At 38.7% G+C, this 17676-nt stretch overlaps 1 protein-coding gene across 1 annotated transcript in view; it reads right to left on the bottom strand.

The window, feature by feature from the left end:
- The window catches only part of fndc3ba (fibronectin type III domain containing 3Ba), a 146077-nt gene that overhangs the window by 11147 nt on the left and 117254 nt on the right, over positions 1 to 17676 (bottom strand). The window contains exons 19-24 of the mRNA XM_037977682.1: positions 15002 to 15107; positions 14168 to 14340; positions 12342 to 12455; positions 10259 to 10408; positions 7573 to 7853; positions 2883 to 3101 (exon numbers count right to left, since the gene is read on the bottom strand). Of these exons, the coding sequence (XP_037833610.1) occupies positions 2883 to 3101; positions 7573 to 7853; positions 10259 to 10408; positions 12342 to 12455; positions 14168 to 14340; positions 15002 to 15107 (1043 nt within the window). The remainder of the gene's footprint in view (positions 1 to 2882; positions 3102 to 7572; positions 7854 to 10258; positions 10409 to 12341; positions 12456 to 14167; positions 14341 to 15001; positions 15108 to 17676) is intronic.

The following is a 17676-nucleotide window of genomic DNA, read 5'->3' as shown; positions in this document are numbered from 1 at the left end:
TCAACAAGAACCGATGACGCTCGCACAGTCAATCATCTTATTCTACCCAACGGCAGCTACAGGTAATGAATCCTAGGATGAACCGGATAGGAATCACTTGTTCTGATTATGGAATGATTCAGTCCATCTTTTAAACGTTTCAAAAATAGGCCTTTTTATTTTTCTGTCAGGAGCACATTTTCATTTTTTTTTTTTTTTACAAAACGCCTTGTATTTGCTTCTATATTCACTAGTGAAACTTTATTTTAAGCTTCAATCCTATTTTCCTATCACCATCCACTAATAGTGTCAGGTGCTTAGGCTGTCAGCTAGATTAACTGCTTACAAGCGAACTCATAAATATGCTTTTACTATCTAAACTTTTTTTTTTTAATTAATAATTTCTTAACCTTCTGTAGTCGACAGATGCGCCAGTGCATACAAGTCACATGGCCGATTTTAATCGCTCTAGTAGCAAAGATCCGCCCTCTCCGAGACTGTTTTAATTTGTGTTAAAAGTCCAGACCTCAACCTTTACACCAGTTTTTAAATTATCTTGATAGGTCAAGGAAAACCAGAGTTATAATAAGAAATTCATAGCACATTTTTTTCTGAAAATCATTGTCATCATTGGCAGCAGTGAAGCTGGAGAGTCTCCAGAAGAAAACTCCCAAAAATTGAAGGAAGGCAAGACATCCCAAAGGTACTTTGGTTTTTTTTTTTTTGTAGACAACCACAACACAACCTTTTGAAAACAATGACATTATAGTTCTGTCTTCTGTCTATCCTATGGCCCCAAGAATGATAAATGTAACAACTACAGATTATATGCTTGTGTTTTTGTGTTGCAGATGCTACAGATCCTAGTTGCTCAACTATGGCAAAACCTTCATATACAGTATTATTTCAATGAGCAGACAAGCCTGATGAATAACAGCACCTTGAATGGAGCAGAACAAATACCCCCTATTATTACACAAAATAATCCAAGGTCAAACAGAGTTTTTATGTTATTTTCTTAAACATTCTCTGTCACCAATACGAAAAAGCAAATATTGCAGGTTTCTTTAGTAAGTACACCTTGCTAGTACCGGGTTGGACCCCTTTTTGCCTTCAGAAATTCCTTAAATTTCATAGTTTAGATTCAACAAAGTGTTGGAAACATTCCTTAGAGATTTTGTTTCATTTTGACATGATAACATTATGCAGTTGCTGCAGATTTGTCAGCAGCACATCCATGATGCAAAGGCCAATGAAGTTCAGTTACTTGAGGCTCATCAGACTAGCTTATGTTTTCCAATCTCTTATTGTTCAATGCTGGCGAGCCTGTGAAAACTGTAGCCTAAGTTTCCTGTTTTTAGCTGACAGAAGTGGCACCCAATGTGGTCTCCTGCTGCTTCATCTGCTTTATGGTTAGATGTGTTGTGTGTTCAGAGATGGTACTCTGCAGACCTTGGTTGGAACGACTGGTTATTTGAGCTACTGTTGCCTTCTGTCATCTTAAACCAGGCCGCCCTCTAACCTCTAACATCAACAAGGCATTTGTGTCCACACAGCTGCTCACTTGATATTTTTTTATTTTTTGGACCATTCTCTCTAAACTCTAGAGATGGTTGTGCATGAAAATCCCAATAGATCCCAGCTTCTAAATACTCAGTAACTTAAATCCCCTCTTTTTCACCGTTCTGATGCTTGATTTGAACTTCAGCAAATCACCGTCACCACATTTAGTTGCCTAAATGCATCAGGTTGCTGTCATGTGATTGGCTGATTGGCTAATTTTGATAACAAGAAATTGAACAGGTGTATCTAATAAAGTGGGCGGTGAGTGTAGCTCAAGTATACATTTTTGTGGCACCGTTACAATGTCACACACACTTGCCATGCATAGATATTAAAGTGTTTTTTAGTTGTCTCTGCTTTCAGGATACTGGTTTTAAATGTATGTGTGTGTGTTACAGTGGTTAACAGATCACAGCCTGCTGGATGTGTCCCCATCTGTTGCCTTCTGGACTCCATATTATTCCCGTGTTGCCAAGATACCCAGCTTCCAAATTCATACAAGCCAAGTTGTAATTTAAACACAGATGGGTCCAACCGGAAAGATAAGAGGGCTGTGGAGGGAAGAAGCAAAACAATTCGCAGGCATGCCGACAGTCAAGCAAATACGGTCATTTTGTTGGGATTTCTAGATTTGCTATGATAATATGAAAAGGAAATAAATCTGTCCTCTTGCACTCTTTGCAGAATGTTCATGTTTTCATGTTAGTGGTTCTATTCAACTTCCTCTGCCTCTCAGGCAGCTAATTCTCTCCTTGTTTCCCTTGTTCTCTCTCCTGTCTGGCCAGCTGGTTAAATGGAGGGTTGATTACTGGAGGCTGTTTCCCATCTGGTCACAAATGCCCTCAGCATGATTACTCTTTGGTACATGTAGTTAGAGCCCACACACATACAGATCTGCACAGGTACAACCAACCACACTTATACACTCACTCCCTCAGCTTCACATCAGGTGCTGTGGTTCTCAGTCCCACCAGTGTATCTGTGGTATTGACCAAGGCCTTTTTTTGCTTTAATGAAGAGCTGTGGGGTTAAGGAGTCCAAGGAAATTAGTGCAACAGGTGGCCAAAAGCCAGGGCAACATCTCTGATTTAATGCGCTATCATAGATATAAATCTATATTCTGCACAGGACACGAAGCAGGAAAACTTAAAACTGACTTTATTAAATGTGTAACTTTTATTGTGATGTCAACATATGTATAAAAAAAGTTGGATGTTTCACATTTTATTTTTTCTTAATTTATTTACCTCCATGAGCTGGATGCCAACTTGTTCTGCTTTCAGAAAGCTAAAAGCCTAAACTGAAGTATTATTGTGTATTGGTGTGTGCGCGTACTCCACCTGTGGTTTTTGTCCTCCATTTGTAGTGCGTAGACCATGTCATCAGCAAGCAGGGTGCGTGTGTGTCCACTGTTCTCGCCCCACTTGAGCTTCAGGCTTTGCGGGCCGGTTGCTGAGCATTCAAGAGGGGGTGGGGCTGGAGGGAGGGGGCGTGTCCTTGTGAGCAGCATGGGACACATGGGACTGGAGCCAATAGCGTTCACTGCCTGGATCTGCACTCTGAAAGTAAATTAGTTGGTGAGAGATGGTCAATTACACTGTAAAAGTGCATGTTTTAAATTGAATGCCTGATGGTGCAAAATAACAAGGGTTAGTGTCATGTTGGCAAAATGAAACAAATAAACCACAATTTGAATTTTAATGAGAATATATAAAAGGATTGTGATCATAAGCTGAAATAAACACACATGAAACGTCTGGAAAATGTATGAACCATCTAACCTTGTATGCTCTCAGAGCATTTGCAGAGCTAGGTAACGGTGAGGCAAATTTAGCGAAGAGCCTTTCAGCCATTACCAATCTCCCCATTACAATTTAATGCACTCTCCTGCATGGGACTTAAATGTGCAAACCATGTCCAGCCACTTTCTTTTCCGAAATGAACAAAGTTCTGCAGGGGAAAAAGGCACTAATGGATAACAAATAACCCGCAGAACTTTTCCTTTTTACATTTTACAAAAGGTGTTGTTTAAGATAATTAACGAGGATAACATGCTGAATGTCTATGCAAAAGTGCATATAGTATAAAAGCTATAAATTAACCTTTCTGCATCTAAACTCCCACAGACACACATCTCTTATACTAATTAAAAAGAATGGTGAGAAAAAAATTCTGTTCTCCAAACTCCCCTGCTGGTTCACTTCTAAGAACTCCCCCCTCCCTTCTTCATGCTTCCTTTTTCAGTGTCTGATTAGCTGGTCAGTATCCATGCTATACAGGGCTTCTACTTTCTGACATTTGACTGATTTTTTTTTTGTAACACTCATTTTTGTTCATGACAGCAAGTAAAAATTAATAAGAAAGGGCAACATTCTTCCATCCATTTTTTTTACAAAATAATAATGACTAAGATAATTTATTACTATTAATAGTATATACTGTAGCTGTACAATAACTGTAGATTTATCTATTGTAGAAACAAAATGATCTCATATTGTGGTTTCTTTTACATAAAATGTAAAAGAAAAAATTGTGAAATACTATTTAGCACACACATTTCATGTCTGTGGCAAATTGTGTAATTGCCTCTGTGTATGTGTTTGATTGTCTGTCTGTTAGCAACATTACTCATGACCACTGGATGGATTTTAATTAAACTCTTATTAGGTTATCACTGAATGTACATCTACAGTTGAATAACTTCTGAAGTCAACCTGATTCAAAATGGCCACTGCAATTAAATGACTTTAACAAACACAAAAATGGCTAATTCTGTCAATTTTACAGATATTGAGCTAAGGTTTGATGATGCAGTCACTGAGATTCATCCCCAAAACACATTCTGAAGACTAATAGATGAGGCAAAATCTTTTGTGTGGAGTTTGCATGTTCTTCCTGTGCATTCATGGGTTTTCTCCTGGTATTGCAGTTTCTTCCCACAGTCCAAAAACATGCAAATGTGAACATTGGGTGTTAATAGTTGTTTGTCTTTATGTGGCCTGTGACAGACTGGTGACCTGTTCAGGATGTATTCAACCTCTAGCCCAATGATGGTTGGAGAAAGGCACCAGCTCCTGGTGACCTTACACAGAAAAGTGTAAAGAAAAATGGATAGATGAATGGATGGTATTATTATTTTCATGAACTGAATGCTCTAAATCACAAATAATGAAGTTCAATTCAAGAGTGAATAGCAGCTATAAAATAAGAGATCAAAATTTCATTTTTCTTTATTTGTTGGTGGCTTTATCTTGTGAAAGTTTGATAAACAAATGCAAAATATTTTCTCTTGGGGGAAAGGGCTGCATGATATTAGAAAAACGTGATTATATTGTTTTAAGTTGTGAATATGAAGCTGAATTAATATAGTTTTAATTTGAGTGAGCTGAATTTTGAACTTGTTCCTATGAGAGGTGAACTATCAGAACATTTCCATTTGTTTTGAAAAGGTGTAAAAGAATACTCCCCAGTATGGGCAAAGGGGAGTCCCACCATTGTCAACAACAAAGATAATTTATTTTGGTACTTCATAAGGCCATACTAATAAAACATGAAACACCTGTACACCTACCTCTGCAAGTAACAACCAGAATTACACTCTTTGGCCCTTTGGTCCACTTCACAGGTACACTGTTGTGCACACACACACACATGCCCACATGCACAAATAAATACATGCACTGTGTGCTGCCTCAACGGCAACCATTATGCAAGAGAGCAGAGTGACACTAGGACAAAAACAACCTCAGAGAGAAAACAGTGGGGTGTGTGATCATCCTGCCCCTTCACAGTTTCCCATAAATCCTTGTGCAATGTCTCTGTTTATGTTTTAAATTCAGAGAACTGACTACACAATCACATGTGTCCACAGAAACATCCAACTAAAAACATTCTGGCATATTTTTGGGTTCTTTCTTTGTCACCGAAAAAGATCTGACAAGTGTTGGCAAAGAACATTTTCTGAAGGTCAATATACACTAAAACCAATGCACCCTGTAAATTTTGTGTTCCCTTCGATTCAATCACAAGGCTTTCAGAAGAATTTAGAGGCTGGAGGAAGATTATGTGACTACTGTGATGCAGATTTTCCCAAAATAGCATGGTTTTGTTACAAGATGAGTGATCGTACTCACTTTATTTGTGTGTAGTCATAATTTTATTGCTGATCATTGTAATAAGAGGAGGGTTAACAACAGTAGTTAGTGCTACAAATCACTAAGTAGTTGTTTACTGCTGCTTGGTTTGAACAGGTGTCACTTTACAGTTCATGTAAACATAAAAACAGTTGGCTCCTGGCTTCAATCTTTAACAACTGTGGTGATTTGGTTTTTTTCTGGGTTTTGTTTTTGTTTTATTTTGATTTTAGTTCTTTGGTTTTTGTTTTGTTTCTTTTGTGTTATTTGGTTGTACTTTTTGTTTTTGTCTCATGTTCATGTTCATTTTCACTCTCCCTCAGTCATTCACTTCTCTGTCAGACACGCCCATCTTCACCTGTCCCGACTCAGCAATCATTCCACCTGTTCCCACTCACCTCGTTATCCCCAGTCTTTAAAACCCGGTCATTTCTCTCCATACCTCGCTGGTCCATTGTCTATTGTTTGTTGTTTCACTGTTAGTTTCCGTCCTGCCTGTTCCCGGTCCTGGTCCTGTTCGTATCTTCGTTCTTGTCTTAGTCTGTTTTTATTTGTTTGCTGCCAAGTCAGCCTTTTGTTTTTTTTATTCTTCAATTAATAAATTAGTTTCCTTTAATATGAGTCTGCGCTCCGGGATCGCTTCCTCCACCCCACATCATGACAACAACTACCAGTATATCAGCACTAAAAAGTAATATTAGTTTAACATCAATGTATGAGTTGTTAAAGATTACATTTTAAATCAGAGTTATCAGCCTAAACATGCAGAGAAAAACAGAGTGTGCATGCATATCAGAGGCTTCCTGACCAAACTGCAAAAGCAACAAGGCCTTTTTACCATCATGTACACATCCAGAAATGAAGAAAATCAAATTGTGTGGATAATCATTTTATATTAACATTGCAGCCCTCTGAATAATAATCAAATTGAACCGTGGGGTTCCTAAAGATTCCAACCCTTTTTTAATGTGCCCTGAGAAAAAAAAGAACCTTTCACATACGAGAAGCCAGCAAATACAGATCTGTCATTGATAATTACCAGCAGCTGTCCTTCACATCTGCCTCAGGACTGCACTATGACTTCAGTGCACATGATCAAACCCAACAAAACTATCCATCCATCCAAACATTTTCTTTACCCGCTTCTCCATTCCGGGTCACGGGGAGCTGGTGCCTATCCCCAGCAGTCACTGTGTGAGAGGCGGGGCCAACAAAACTAGATTTCTTTCAATATAGAAAAAAATGCAAAAACTAGCTTTTTTAAAAATATAATGCAGGTTTTTACATGCTGCAAAAACATGCACATTTTTCACAAATGTTTTCGTGAATTCTCAATATTTACATCAAATATAAAAATAAAGTTTAAGATTTAAGATTTTTATTGCCCAGATTCAGCATTTACCATTACCAGATAATAAAAGTCATGTTTATAGCTAATTATAAAATTTACATATGGCAGTACTGAGTTTAGCCTGTCGGTGTAGCCCTCCACAACACTTCCAGTTCTTTATGTGGTTCTTTGGGGAAATTAGTTGCTCACTCTGGATATTTTCTGGCCTAAAACAGTCCTCTGACATTATCTGTGTTGTAGGTATTAGAACTGCACTGATAAACATTGTGACAATTTCCTTGAAGTATAAAAATATTACTCTGTCCATTCACCATCAAACACTGGTGGTGAGAACTAAATAAATAAACAAATACCAATTGGATATTTATTGTTGGCTTATTTTCTTCCCAGAAAACGTGCTTTGTTTTTGTCAGGATTTATTTCTTTGGCATTTATGAAACATCTATGACTCAAATGTTCTGAACCGTGATATTAATGAGACACACTATTTATGTGAGGGTTACTTTGTATCAAAGAAAACACTTGTTTTCAGCTGTGACTCAGTACCTGTATTCGCTGTCTGGCTGTAGGCCCGTGACAAGGTGACTAGTCCCCGATTCCACAGTGATGGTTTGGTCGTCTATGGTGATGATGTAGGAGGTGATCTCTGCACCATTACTGTTTGGTTCGTCCCACTTCAAGAGGAGGCAAGTAGACGGGGAATGGGCTGTCTCCAAGGAGCTTGGGAGGTCCAGGAGAGTGAGGGACGAGACCTGGTCAGGATTTGTTGCCGGGGTCCGAAAACTCACCTTCTCGCTGTATGGACCAGCACCTGCCTGATTGACTGCCTGAGTGTGACACAGAAAGAACAGGAAGGTGAGAGACAAAAAACAAGAGGGAAGGGCTGTCTAAAAGTAGTGGGATGGATGAATCAAAGGACAGAAAAGAGGTGAAATGAGGAAGAAAAGGAATGGCAAAACTAAAGCCCAAGACATACAGATGAAGACTGATGCTTAAAACTAAAAAAGGCAAAAAGAAAATAAATTGATATGAGCTAGTGCATATCAAAAGCAGACAAAAGTAAAAGATCAAAAGAGAACTGACAAATGACAGGAAACTAGCAAGAGGGAGATAAATTCAGATAAGCAGTAAAAGAGTATTGGTCTAATATTTTCTTCAAAGTATTTCACTGGGATTTTATGTCACAGACCAACACAAAGCAGTTCATAATTGTTAAGTGAAAGGAAAGTAATACATGGTTGACTTTTTTTTACTTTTTACAAATAAAGATCTGAAAAGTGTGAATTTGTATTCAGTTCACAAACTAAAATCCAGAGCAAGTAGTTGCGTTGAGAAGTGCCATATTTGATAAATACACTCCACCTGTGTGTATTTAAGTCTCAGTATAAATACAGCTGTTGTGTGAAGGTCTCAGAGGTCTGTTACAGAACGTCAGTGATCAAACAGCATCACAAAGAACCAAGAAACACGCCAGACAGGTCAGGGATTAAGTTGTTCAGAGGTTTACAGCGTATATTGTAGTCAATTTCCTCTGTCAAATGTCTTCAGTCACATGGTAAAAAGAGTCAACTTTATAGCCAAAGGCAAGTTTAATAAAACAAACAAACAAACAAAACAGCATCTTTTACAAAAACATTTACTAGTTTTTAAAAGTTTAAATCAAAATTTCAACTGTTTGTTTGCATTTTTTATCATTTTCAAATAAAATGAGTACTTCATGGCTAATAAATATAGCAAATGTATATACATGGAAATTTCTGGGAACTGTATGTAACTGTCACATACAGCATGCTTCTATAGAATAAGGAGAACCTAATGTTTTTAATGTTAATGTTGTACAATAAAAAAGCTTTTTAAAATCACTTCCTAAACAGGTCATAAATGTTATGAGAGAAATTGCATTTTCTACAAAAATGCACTGTGAATTATGAGTGCTAAATGATCTTGGTGAAATTTGCTAAAGAAACTTGTTAAAGGTTGCTTAAGGTAAAACAAGCAGAACTGAAGCTAAAAGAGGCACAAAGATAGCTAAAATAGGCAAAATGGAAGCTAAAGCAGTAAAATGCTAGTTAAAAGTAGCAACATGCTAAAAAAAAGAAATAAAACACTATCTAAAAAATAACAGTAGCAAAATGCAACCCGGGTGGCACAGTGGGATAGTGGTTAGAGCTGTTGCCTCCCAGCAAGAAGGTTGCAGGCTCGCTTCCCGGCCTGGGGCTTTTCTGGGTGGAGTTTGCATGTTCTCCCAGTGCACACGTGGGTTTACTCCGAGTACTCCAGTTTCCTCCCACAGACCAAAAACACGCATGTTAGGTTAATTAATGACTCTAAAATTGTCCCTAGGTGAGAGTGTGAATGGTTGTTTGTCTCGTTTGTCTATATGTATGAGCGAGAGGCGACCTGTCCGCCTCTCACACAGTGACTGCTGGGGATAGGCACCAGCTCCCTGTGACCCGGAATGGAGAAGCGGGTAAAGAAAATGGATGGATGGAAAATGCAACCCAAAAGTAGCAAAAAAAAACAACTAAAAGTAGCAAAAAGCAGCAAAACACTAAATAATGAAGTTTAAGCTGTGATAGATTTGTCTTAGCACCTGGTTGCTACACAATTTGGGTTTGCAAAAATATAATTCAGATCAATTTTTTGATTTGTCTGTGCACATAATTTTTTCAGTTGAGACTTCCCAAACACAAACGTTATTTACTTTATACTTGCTACTGGCTACTTAAACTGTTGTCATGGAAACAGTTCCTGTACAGGTTTAAGTAGTAGCTTATACAGGTAAAGCCCACAAAGAACCACAGGGTGTTCTATAACGTTAGTCTCTCAGGATCTTTTTTGTTCATACAAACAAATAAAAACATATGTGTACATCCCACACAATAATGTAAATAAAGAAGAGAGCCATAAAATATGCCGTTATTGGATTCATAGCTTCAGAGAGAACATACACAAAAACTCTGTTTATGTGTGTGTTTCTGTGTTGAGGTAAGTACACTGGGAGAGCTTGTTTATTCAGCAGATTAAGACTCGTGGCACAAATTGAATCATTTATCATCACTGGTCTCCTGTGCGTTTGTGTTTGACTTTGATGCTCCTTCAGGTTGCTCATGTTGAGTAGTTGTCTGTATTTGTGTTCAAAAAGAACCTCTGTTTTTTTTGTTTTCTACATTTATCTGTGCATTTAAGCTGCATTTAAGCTGTTCTTTTCTTGTGCATGTTTGTGTGTTACCTGTAGCCTGCAGCAGTAATCTGTGACGGGCGTCAGATCTGACAGTTCACACTGTGTGGCGGACCCACAGTAGATGAGCTCCATGGGCTCGTCTTCCCTTGCCCACTCCAATCGATATTCAGAGATGTCTGTACCCGAACCCTCAGGGCTCTACAACCATTGGAAACACACATTTAGCTTAAAGAATCAATGACAACCTGACTTTAACTTATTCAAACTTGATGTAGCATATGATTGCTTTAATCTTTTAGGATTTCATTATCCTTTTCAAGACAAAAATACTGAATTTACTTTTTGATTAACATGAGACAAAAATGAATTAAAACAAAACAAACAAGCAAACAAACAAACAAACAAACAAATATATATATATATATATAAACAGGGTTCATGCATTTTTCTCAGTGTAAAAATCAAGCACTTTTCAAGCATTTTCAGGGTCAATTTTCAAACTTTTCCAGCACCACACTTTGGAGATAAAACAATATATTTAAACTCAAGAAGACTATTCAATCAATTCACTATCATACAAAATTATTAATTTCTGTTATAATGTCTTGTGATAGTCTTCTACATAGCAGGGACAAAGTATAACAAATATAACAATTTCAATGTTTTGAAATGTCTCTCACAAACACCCTCTACACCTGGCTGGTCAGAGAACAAACAGTAATTTAATAAAATTCCTCCAAATTCTTCACTCTGAGCAGCAGTGAGGCTTTGAGACTTCATTAAAGGCAAAATGACCGCTCCCTATTTTTGGTGCCTTTAACACAAAAAAATATAACATTAAGATTTTTTATTTAACTTTTAAAGTGATCTTTATTACAAAACTGTGCACTTAAAAATGGCAAGCACTTTCCAAACCTTGAAAACACCTTGTTAAGTTTCAAGTATTTTCAAGGATTTCAAGCACCTGTATGAAAACTGTATAAAATATTCAGTTTGTTTGTTAGAGTTTTTTATTCCCTGACACCAAAGACAAAAGGCCTGTGTTAGTAGCTAAGAGTCATCATCAATATATACTAAAAGCTCTAACTGATTCACAATATCTGTTTTTAAAACTTTGCCATTAACTAGTGGAGTCAACTATATCTATCTGTTAGCAAAATATTTCATAAACCCCTGGATAGTTTTTAATTAAACTATCTTAAATTAATCACTGGATCTACATCTACATCTTATTACATTTTAGAGTCAGCTCCATTCAACATGGCCACCACAACCATCTGACCCTATAAAACACAAGACTGGCTATAACTCAGCCAACTTTACACATAATGAGCCACAATTTGGTGAGGTAGTAGCTGAACGCCATCCCCAAAACATACTCAAAGTGCTAATACATTGCACAAGATGTTTGCTTAATACTTTGGCACTGACTGTTTGTTTAAGCCTTCTTTCTCTGTTAGCAAAATAGCTCATAAGTCACTAGACAGATTTTATTAAACTTTCAGAATGTGATAACTAAATGTACATCCACAACTGAATACATTTTGGAGTCACCCCAATTCAAGATGGCCACCACAGCTAATCAGAATTTACCAATACAAAAATGATGTTAACTCAGACAATTTTACAGATATTGAGCTATATTTTGGTATGGTAGTAGCTAAGAGTCATTCACAACACAAACGTCAAGCACATACACGTCTTGCATTATCTCACAATATTATGAGATTGCACGTCATTTTCAAGTTTTGACCAAAATTGCTATAATCCTACCTGTTTTTTTTTTCATCAGAAGGGAGTGTATTTGACCCAGGTTGAGTTTGACGAAGCAGCAGCAGACATAAAAAGTGTCCAGCTACCAAAGTCCACACTTCTACTCAAATTTTAAAGGGGGTTGTGCAAATTAGAAGCTTTCTGAGTTCATCACATTGCATTTTTCCTTTTTCCTTTTTTTTTTTTTTTCAGTTTCTGTGGCATGATGGTGAAACAAGTTTGAATATGTTTTGAATGACCAAAAAATGGCTTAAACGATGGTTAGGCTCTTTAAGAGATCCTTAAAAAACATTATTATTTTTTCTTTCAGATAATTGTTGCTCAAAGAAGAAATACATTTTCTGTGCATTTGTTTCACCTCCCAGTTGAGTGTTGCACAAGTGTTACTTGTGAGTGTGATGAGTGGCACCCCACACTGGCCAGGAGGTCCGGCTGCAGTCGTCACCTCTGCCGGCTCAGAATACGGCCCAAACTAGACACATCACAACACAATCCTTTCAGTCATAAAAAAAAAACTTTTGTTCATTTCCTTAGTTAATAAATTAGTTTTTTATTTGAAGTCTGCACTCAGTGTTCGCCTCCTTCTCCACGCCTCTTGACAATAGGTCTGTGGGCTATACAATATATGTTCATTACATTTAATACACAAAATTATTCTCAGATATTGAGATTTTACCTGATTAGTTCTGCCGGTTTTGAGCTCATTTCAGAATGAGCAGTTTCAGGGCTACGTCACTATTATGCAAATAAGCTGCTGTTGGCCACACCCCCCAACTCAGTGTCCCGTCTCAAAACATAAAAACTCACAGAAGGATTAAACACTGCAGATCTGATGCACATTTATATCGTTATTAATTCAAACTGAGGATTCTGATTTTGAGACAGGGGCACTTAGCGGTTCCAAACCCACATTTGTCAAGTAGGAGAGTGGCAATAAGACTGGTAGACTGGTAGACTGGTCGGGACACCAGCAATTAGCGGGTCCAAACCAACATTTGTCGAGTCAGACAGCCAATGGGTCCGAAACTCGACTTGTAGCGTGTCGGGACATCGGCAATATAGACACACGTTCTATATTGCAGCTGACAACAAAACGTTTTCCTTTTCTAGCAGACATTGTTCAGAGGTAAAACCAGTAGAACAAACGAACAGACGTGATGATCTTTTTGTAATGAAGTGGGTGGAGCTCCACTTGGGTTGCTATGTAAGGGGCTGGGCTCCAATTGGGAAGTACAAAAACATGCAAAAAGTGAATTTTGCATAATAGGTCCCCTTTAACTTGTACGAGAACAATTGTCCAGATTTTTTGAAATGCAATAAAGGTTATGAATGATTAATTGCTCTTTCAGTGACCTCAGTTTAAGAAAAAAAGTTTAATTGTGTCATAGCTAACAAGCTAGCAGCAAGTCTGAGTGGGGACAAGATCAAAGCTAGTCACTGCCATCTTAAAGGGACAGTTTGGCAATTTTTTTAAGTAATGCTCTGTCATATAGTTATCAATAGTTAGTACCTTATCAGCTGTGACATCACTTATAAAGCACACAGTAAGGAAAAAAGGGCAGAAGTCTTCTTACAGGCTATGCTAATGGCTAGTCAAACTGGGGCCTGTTTTTTCATTGTTTTTCAGGCTTATAAAACAACTATCTCAGGTGTGAAAAAATGCTTCTGATTGTATCAGTCAGCCTGATCATCATGTGTGATCAATCCAAAAGTCCACCGGTCCCACGCCCAGTGGACTGATACATTGAACAGCCTCAAGAGACCGACAATTGCATATTAACACAGATGCTCAGTTGAGAAAACAACAAACTAAGAGTGTCATGAAAGGTTTAGAGGTTTAATTTTAGTTAATGTAGCTTTGAGGGGCTGGGGAACATTTTTCAACTAATTTGGTTAATTGATAAAAGGTCAGTAAGAGGACTTGGTATGAAAAGAGAATTTTCAAATAATCAAATAAACAATGCCCTCCCTTTTTGTTTTTTTAAAGTTGTAGCTGCACTTTCAGTAGGCCATTTTTGGGACTCCTTTTTGCCTTTGGTAATAAAACGGTTTATGTAGTTAAAAGCCTGTAAGAATCTAAAAATAATCACTGTTTTCACAGAACCCTATAATAAACCTTATGAACCTGTCTTTAATTATATTTTTGACTCTGTTCCTGCCTCTGTGAACAGGTGATTTTCTCACCCCAGCCTTGTTGGCAGCTCTCAGTCTGAAGCTGTAAGTTGCACCAGGCAGTAAACTTGCGACCATGCACTGCAGCTCCAAGCCGTGGTAAACTTCTGCTGGCTTGGCGTCTCCCTCACTCATCTCCAGACTGTACAGACACTCTTCACACACACCCTCACACACAGGGGAGTCTAGGGGAATAAAAGAAGAACTTTAGAGAAAGGAAAGACTTTAACCTCACCAGGCTACATAAATTCAAAATCATCAGTAATGAAAGTCATAGCAGATATGATAACATTCTTTATAAAGAAGCACATTTATTAAGGATAATGATTAATTTTATGCCTTTTACATACTGTTTGACCATACAATTAGCATTTATTTCTCCACCATCTGGTTCACTTTGATTGTAGTAGGATGAAAGCAATGATCACAGTTTGGGGGAAAACCCTTCAGTACATTATGTCTGACCTTCAACTGAAGCCAGTAATTGCAGCACGCTGCCTGAATTGGACCTGATTTGCGATGTGACCAGCTGTATCAAACAGGTTAAAGAAAGAACTTCCTCAGCACTACAGGCTGAAAGACTTTTGCTGCCAAGAGACAACAGTACTAACATGCAATAATGGGCTGACATTAGGTGAATTAAGCCAGATTCGAGGGTAGGTTGAGCATTTAATGGGATGAATTAGAGCTCAATTAGACTAAAACAGGCTTGACTTAGCTCATATTAGAGCTGGCCAGTAAAACCTAATAGGCAGCCAGAAGGTGATTTATCTGCCTTATATGAGAGGTTCAAGTATGTTTGGGTAAATAAAGCAAAACACAATGTATGTATATGTCTGCACTCACCCCATTCTAACTGCACTTCCTTGTGTTTGGCTTTACCCACAATCCTTGGCGGCTGACAGGGGCCTGGTGGGATGCTTAATGTGTGGACCGAAACACTGACAGTGCACTTCAAGAACAGAGATAAAAAACAATCAAAATTAGAAAAGTGGTTAAAATTAAAAGCCTAGCATACTTTGATGTAATGCAAATCGCCCACTGCCCTTTGTGCCAAAGTTTTAGCCATTTTGGTTAAACCTTGTAAATGACATAATGTGCAGTCTTATGTGATATTGAGAGATCTTGTTCGATTTGGTAGTGTTTGAAGTATGTATAGAAAATGACTGTCAGCTACTATAAGAAATTTTAATTCAATATCTGTAAAATTGACTATCATTGGTATTTAGTGTGATATTCTTGGTTGGAATGATCAAAGGACAGAATGTGGGTGTGTGCCTTTATTTTGAACGGCCGAACATAACGCCAACTTCAGTGTTCTCACGGCAGCTCCAGACATCCTAATAAGTTGGTCTACCAAAAACTATCCCTTGAATAGGTACGTCTGTATTTCTTTCCACTAGGGCAACAACTGACCTCTCTGCTGCTCCGTTTGATGCAGGGTGATATGCAGGAACAGCTGTGTGTCGGATCCCATTTAACTCCAAGAACTGACTGAATTCTTTTGACACCAGCTGAGGTCTATTGTCGGAAACAAGCTCTTCTGGAAGTCCATATGAGGAGAATAACTTCTCAAATGATATTGTGTGAGGTGATAGATGTCATCGGGAAAACTTCCAACCATTTCGAATGACTGTCAATGACAACTAAGAAATAGTGTTTGTCTTTTTCAGCAAAATCAATGTGAATCCGTTGCCACACTCTTTCAGGCCATTTCCATGGGTTGAGTGGTGCGACTGCTGGCAACCTTTGTACAGCTTAACAGATCTGGCAGCTTTGGACCAGTTCTTGTATGTCCCCATCACACCATGGCCACCACAGGTAACTGTGGGCGAGAGCTTTCATGCGACAGATGCCTGGATGTTCATGATGCAGGTCTTTCAGTATTTTCTGTCGGTAACCTGGTGGAATGCTAACTTGTTGTCACCAAAGAACACATCCTTGTTCTGCTGATAGTTCTTGTCTGCGAATAAAATAAGGTTTAAGTGTTTCATCCTGCACATAAGTTGGCCACCCATTTATGATGTAGCTCCACACTTTGCTGAGAATTGGGTCTTTCATGGTTGCTTTCTCAATGTCTTTAGCTACTACTGGTAGTTCCCCCACATGTGAGTAATAGAAGATACTTCCTTCCTCTGCAGTATTGTCTGGTGTGTTTCGTGGTAACCGTGACAACGCATCCGCATTTGCATGTTCAGCTAATCTTCTGTATTCAATGTCATAGTTATATGCCATTAGAATAGGAGCCCAGCGTTGCATCCCCAAGGCAGCAAATGTTGGTACAGCTGACTTTGGTCCAAGTACAGCCAACAATGGCTTGTGATCTGTTATGAGCGTGAATTTCCTCACGTACAGGTATTTGTGGACTTTCTTGACTCCAAAAATGGTGACAAGAGCCTCTTTCTCTATTTGGGCATACTTCCGCACAACATCTGATAATGTTCTTGATGCAAATGCCACAGGCCTTTCCTCTTGATTTTCCAAGACATGAGAAATGACTGCACCTACCCCATAAGGTGATGCATCACAGGCTAATTTCAGTGGCAGGTGTGTGCTATAATGCACCAACACCTTGTTCTGCAGTAGTAGTCTTTTTGCATCTTTAAATGCTTGTGCACATTCTGTTGTCCAAATCCATTTTTCATCTTTTCTCAACAGGTTATGGATAGGCTAAAGGATGGTGGATGGATTTTTTAAAAATTGACTGTTGTAATTTAGAAGACCTAAAAAGGACTTCAGTTCAGTGACGTTTGTTGGTTTTGGTGCTTTTGTTATGGCTGCAACCTTTTCCTCCATGGGATGCAGTCCATCTTTGTCAATCCGATGTCCCAGGTACTCCACAATACTTTGAAGAAAGCGACACTTTGAAAGCTTCACTCTCACACCATGCTTCTCCAGGCGAGTGAGAACTTCTTCCAACCTCTGTAAATGTTCCTTTTCAGATGAAGCAGTGTTGAGAATATCATCCAGAAAACATGTCACATGATCCATCCCTTGACAAATCTGATCCATCACAGCCTGGAAAAGAGCAGGAGCACTGGAAACACCATAGCTGAGGCAATTGTATTTGTACAGGCCTTTGTGGGCGCTGATAACCAGATACTTCTCTGACTCTTCATCTAGCTGTAGCTGCTGGTAGGCATGAGAATGGTCAAGTTTATTGAATGATGTTCCTCCAGCCAATGTAGCAAAAAGGTCCTCAGCATTAGAAAGTGGATATCTTTCCCCTTCAATGCACGGATTGATGATAACCTTGTAGTCACCCATCCATCCATCCATCCATCCATTCCTTCCTTGTAAGCGGAAGGAATGGACTTCCCTCTCCCCAGCCACTTGGGCGAGCTCCTCCGGGGGAATCCCAAGGCGTTCCCAGGCTAGCCGAGAAACATAGTCCCTCCAGCGTGTACTGGGTCTTCCCCTGGGCCTCCTCCCGGTGGGACGTGCCCGGAACACCTCAACAGGGAGGCGTCCAGGAGGCATCCTCACCAGATGCCCGAGCCACCTCAACTGGCTCCTCTCGA

Source organism: Kryptolebias marmoratus, linkage group LG10 (genome assembly GCF_001649575.2).
Source record: "Kryptolebias marmoratus isolate JLee-2015 linkage group LG10, ASM164957v2, whole genome shotgun sequence".
Taxonomy (NCBI): Eukaryota; Metazoa; Chordata; class Actinopteri; order Cyprinodontiformes; family Rivulidae; genus Kryptolebias; species Kryptolebias marmoratus.
The sequence above is the reverse complement of the archived record's forward strand: the minus strand, read 5'-3'. Positions and strand labels throughout refer to the sequence as shown.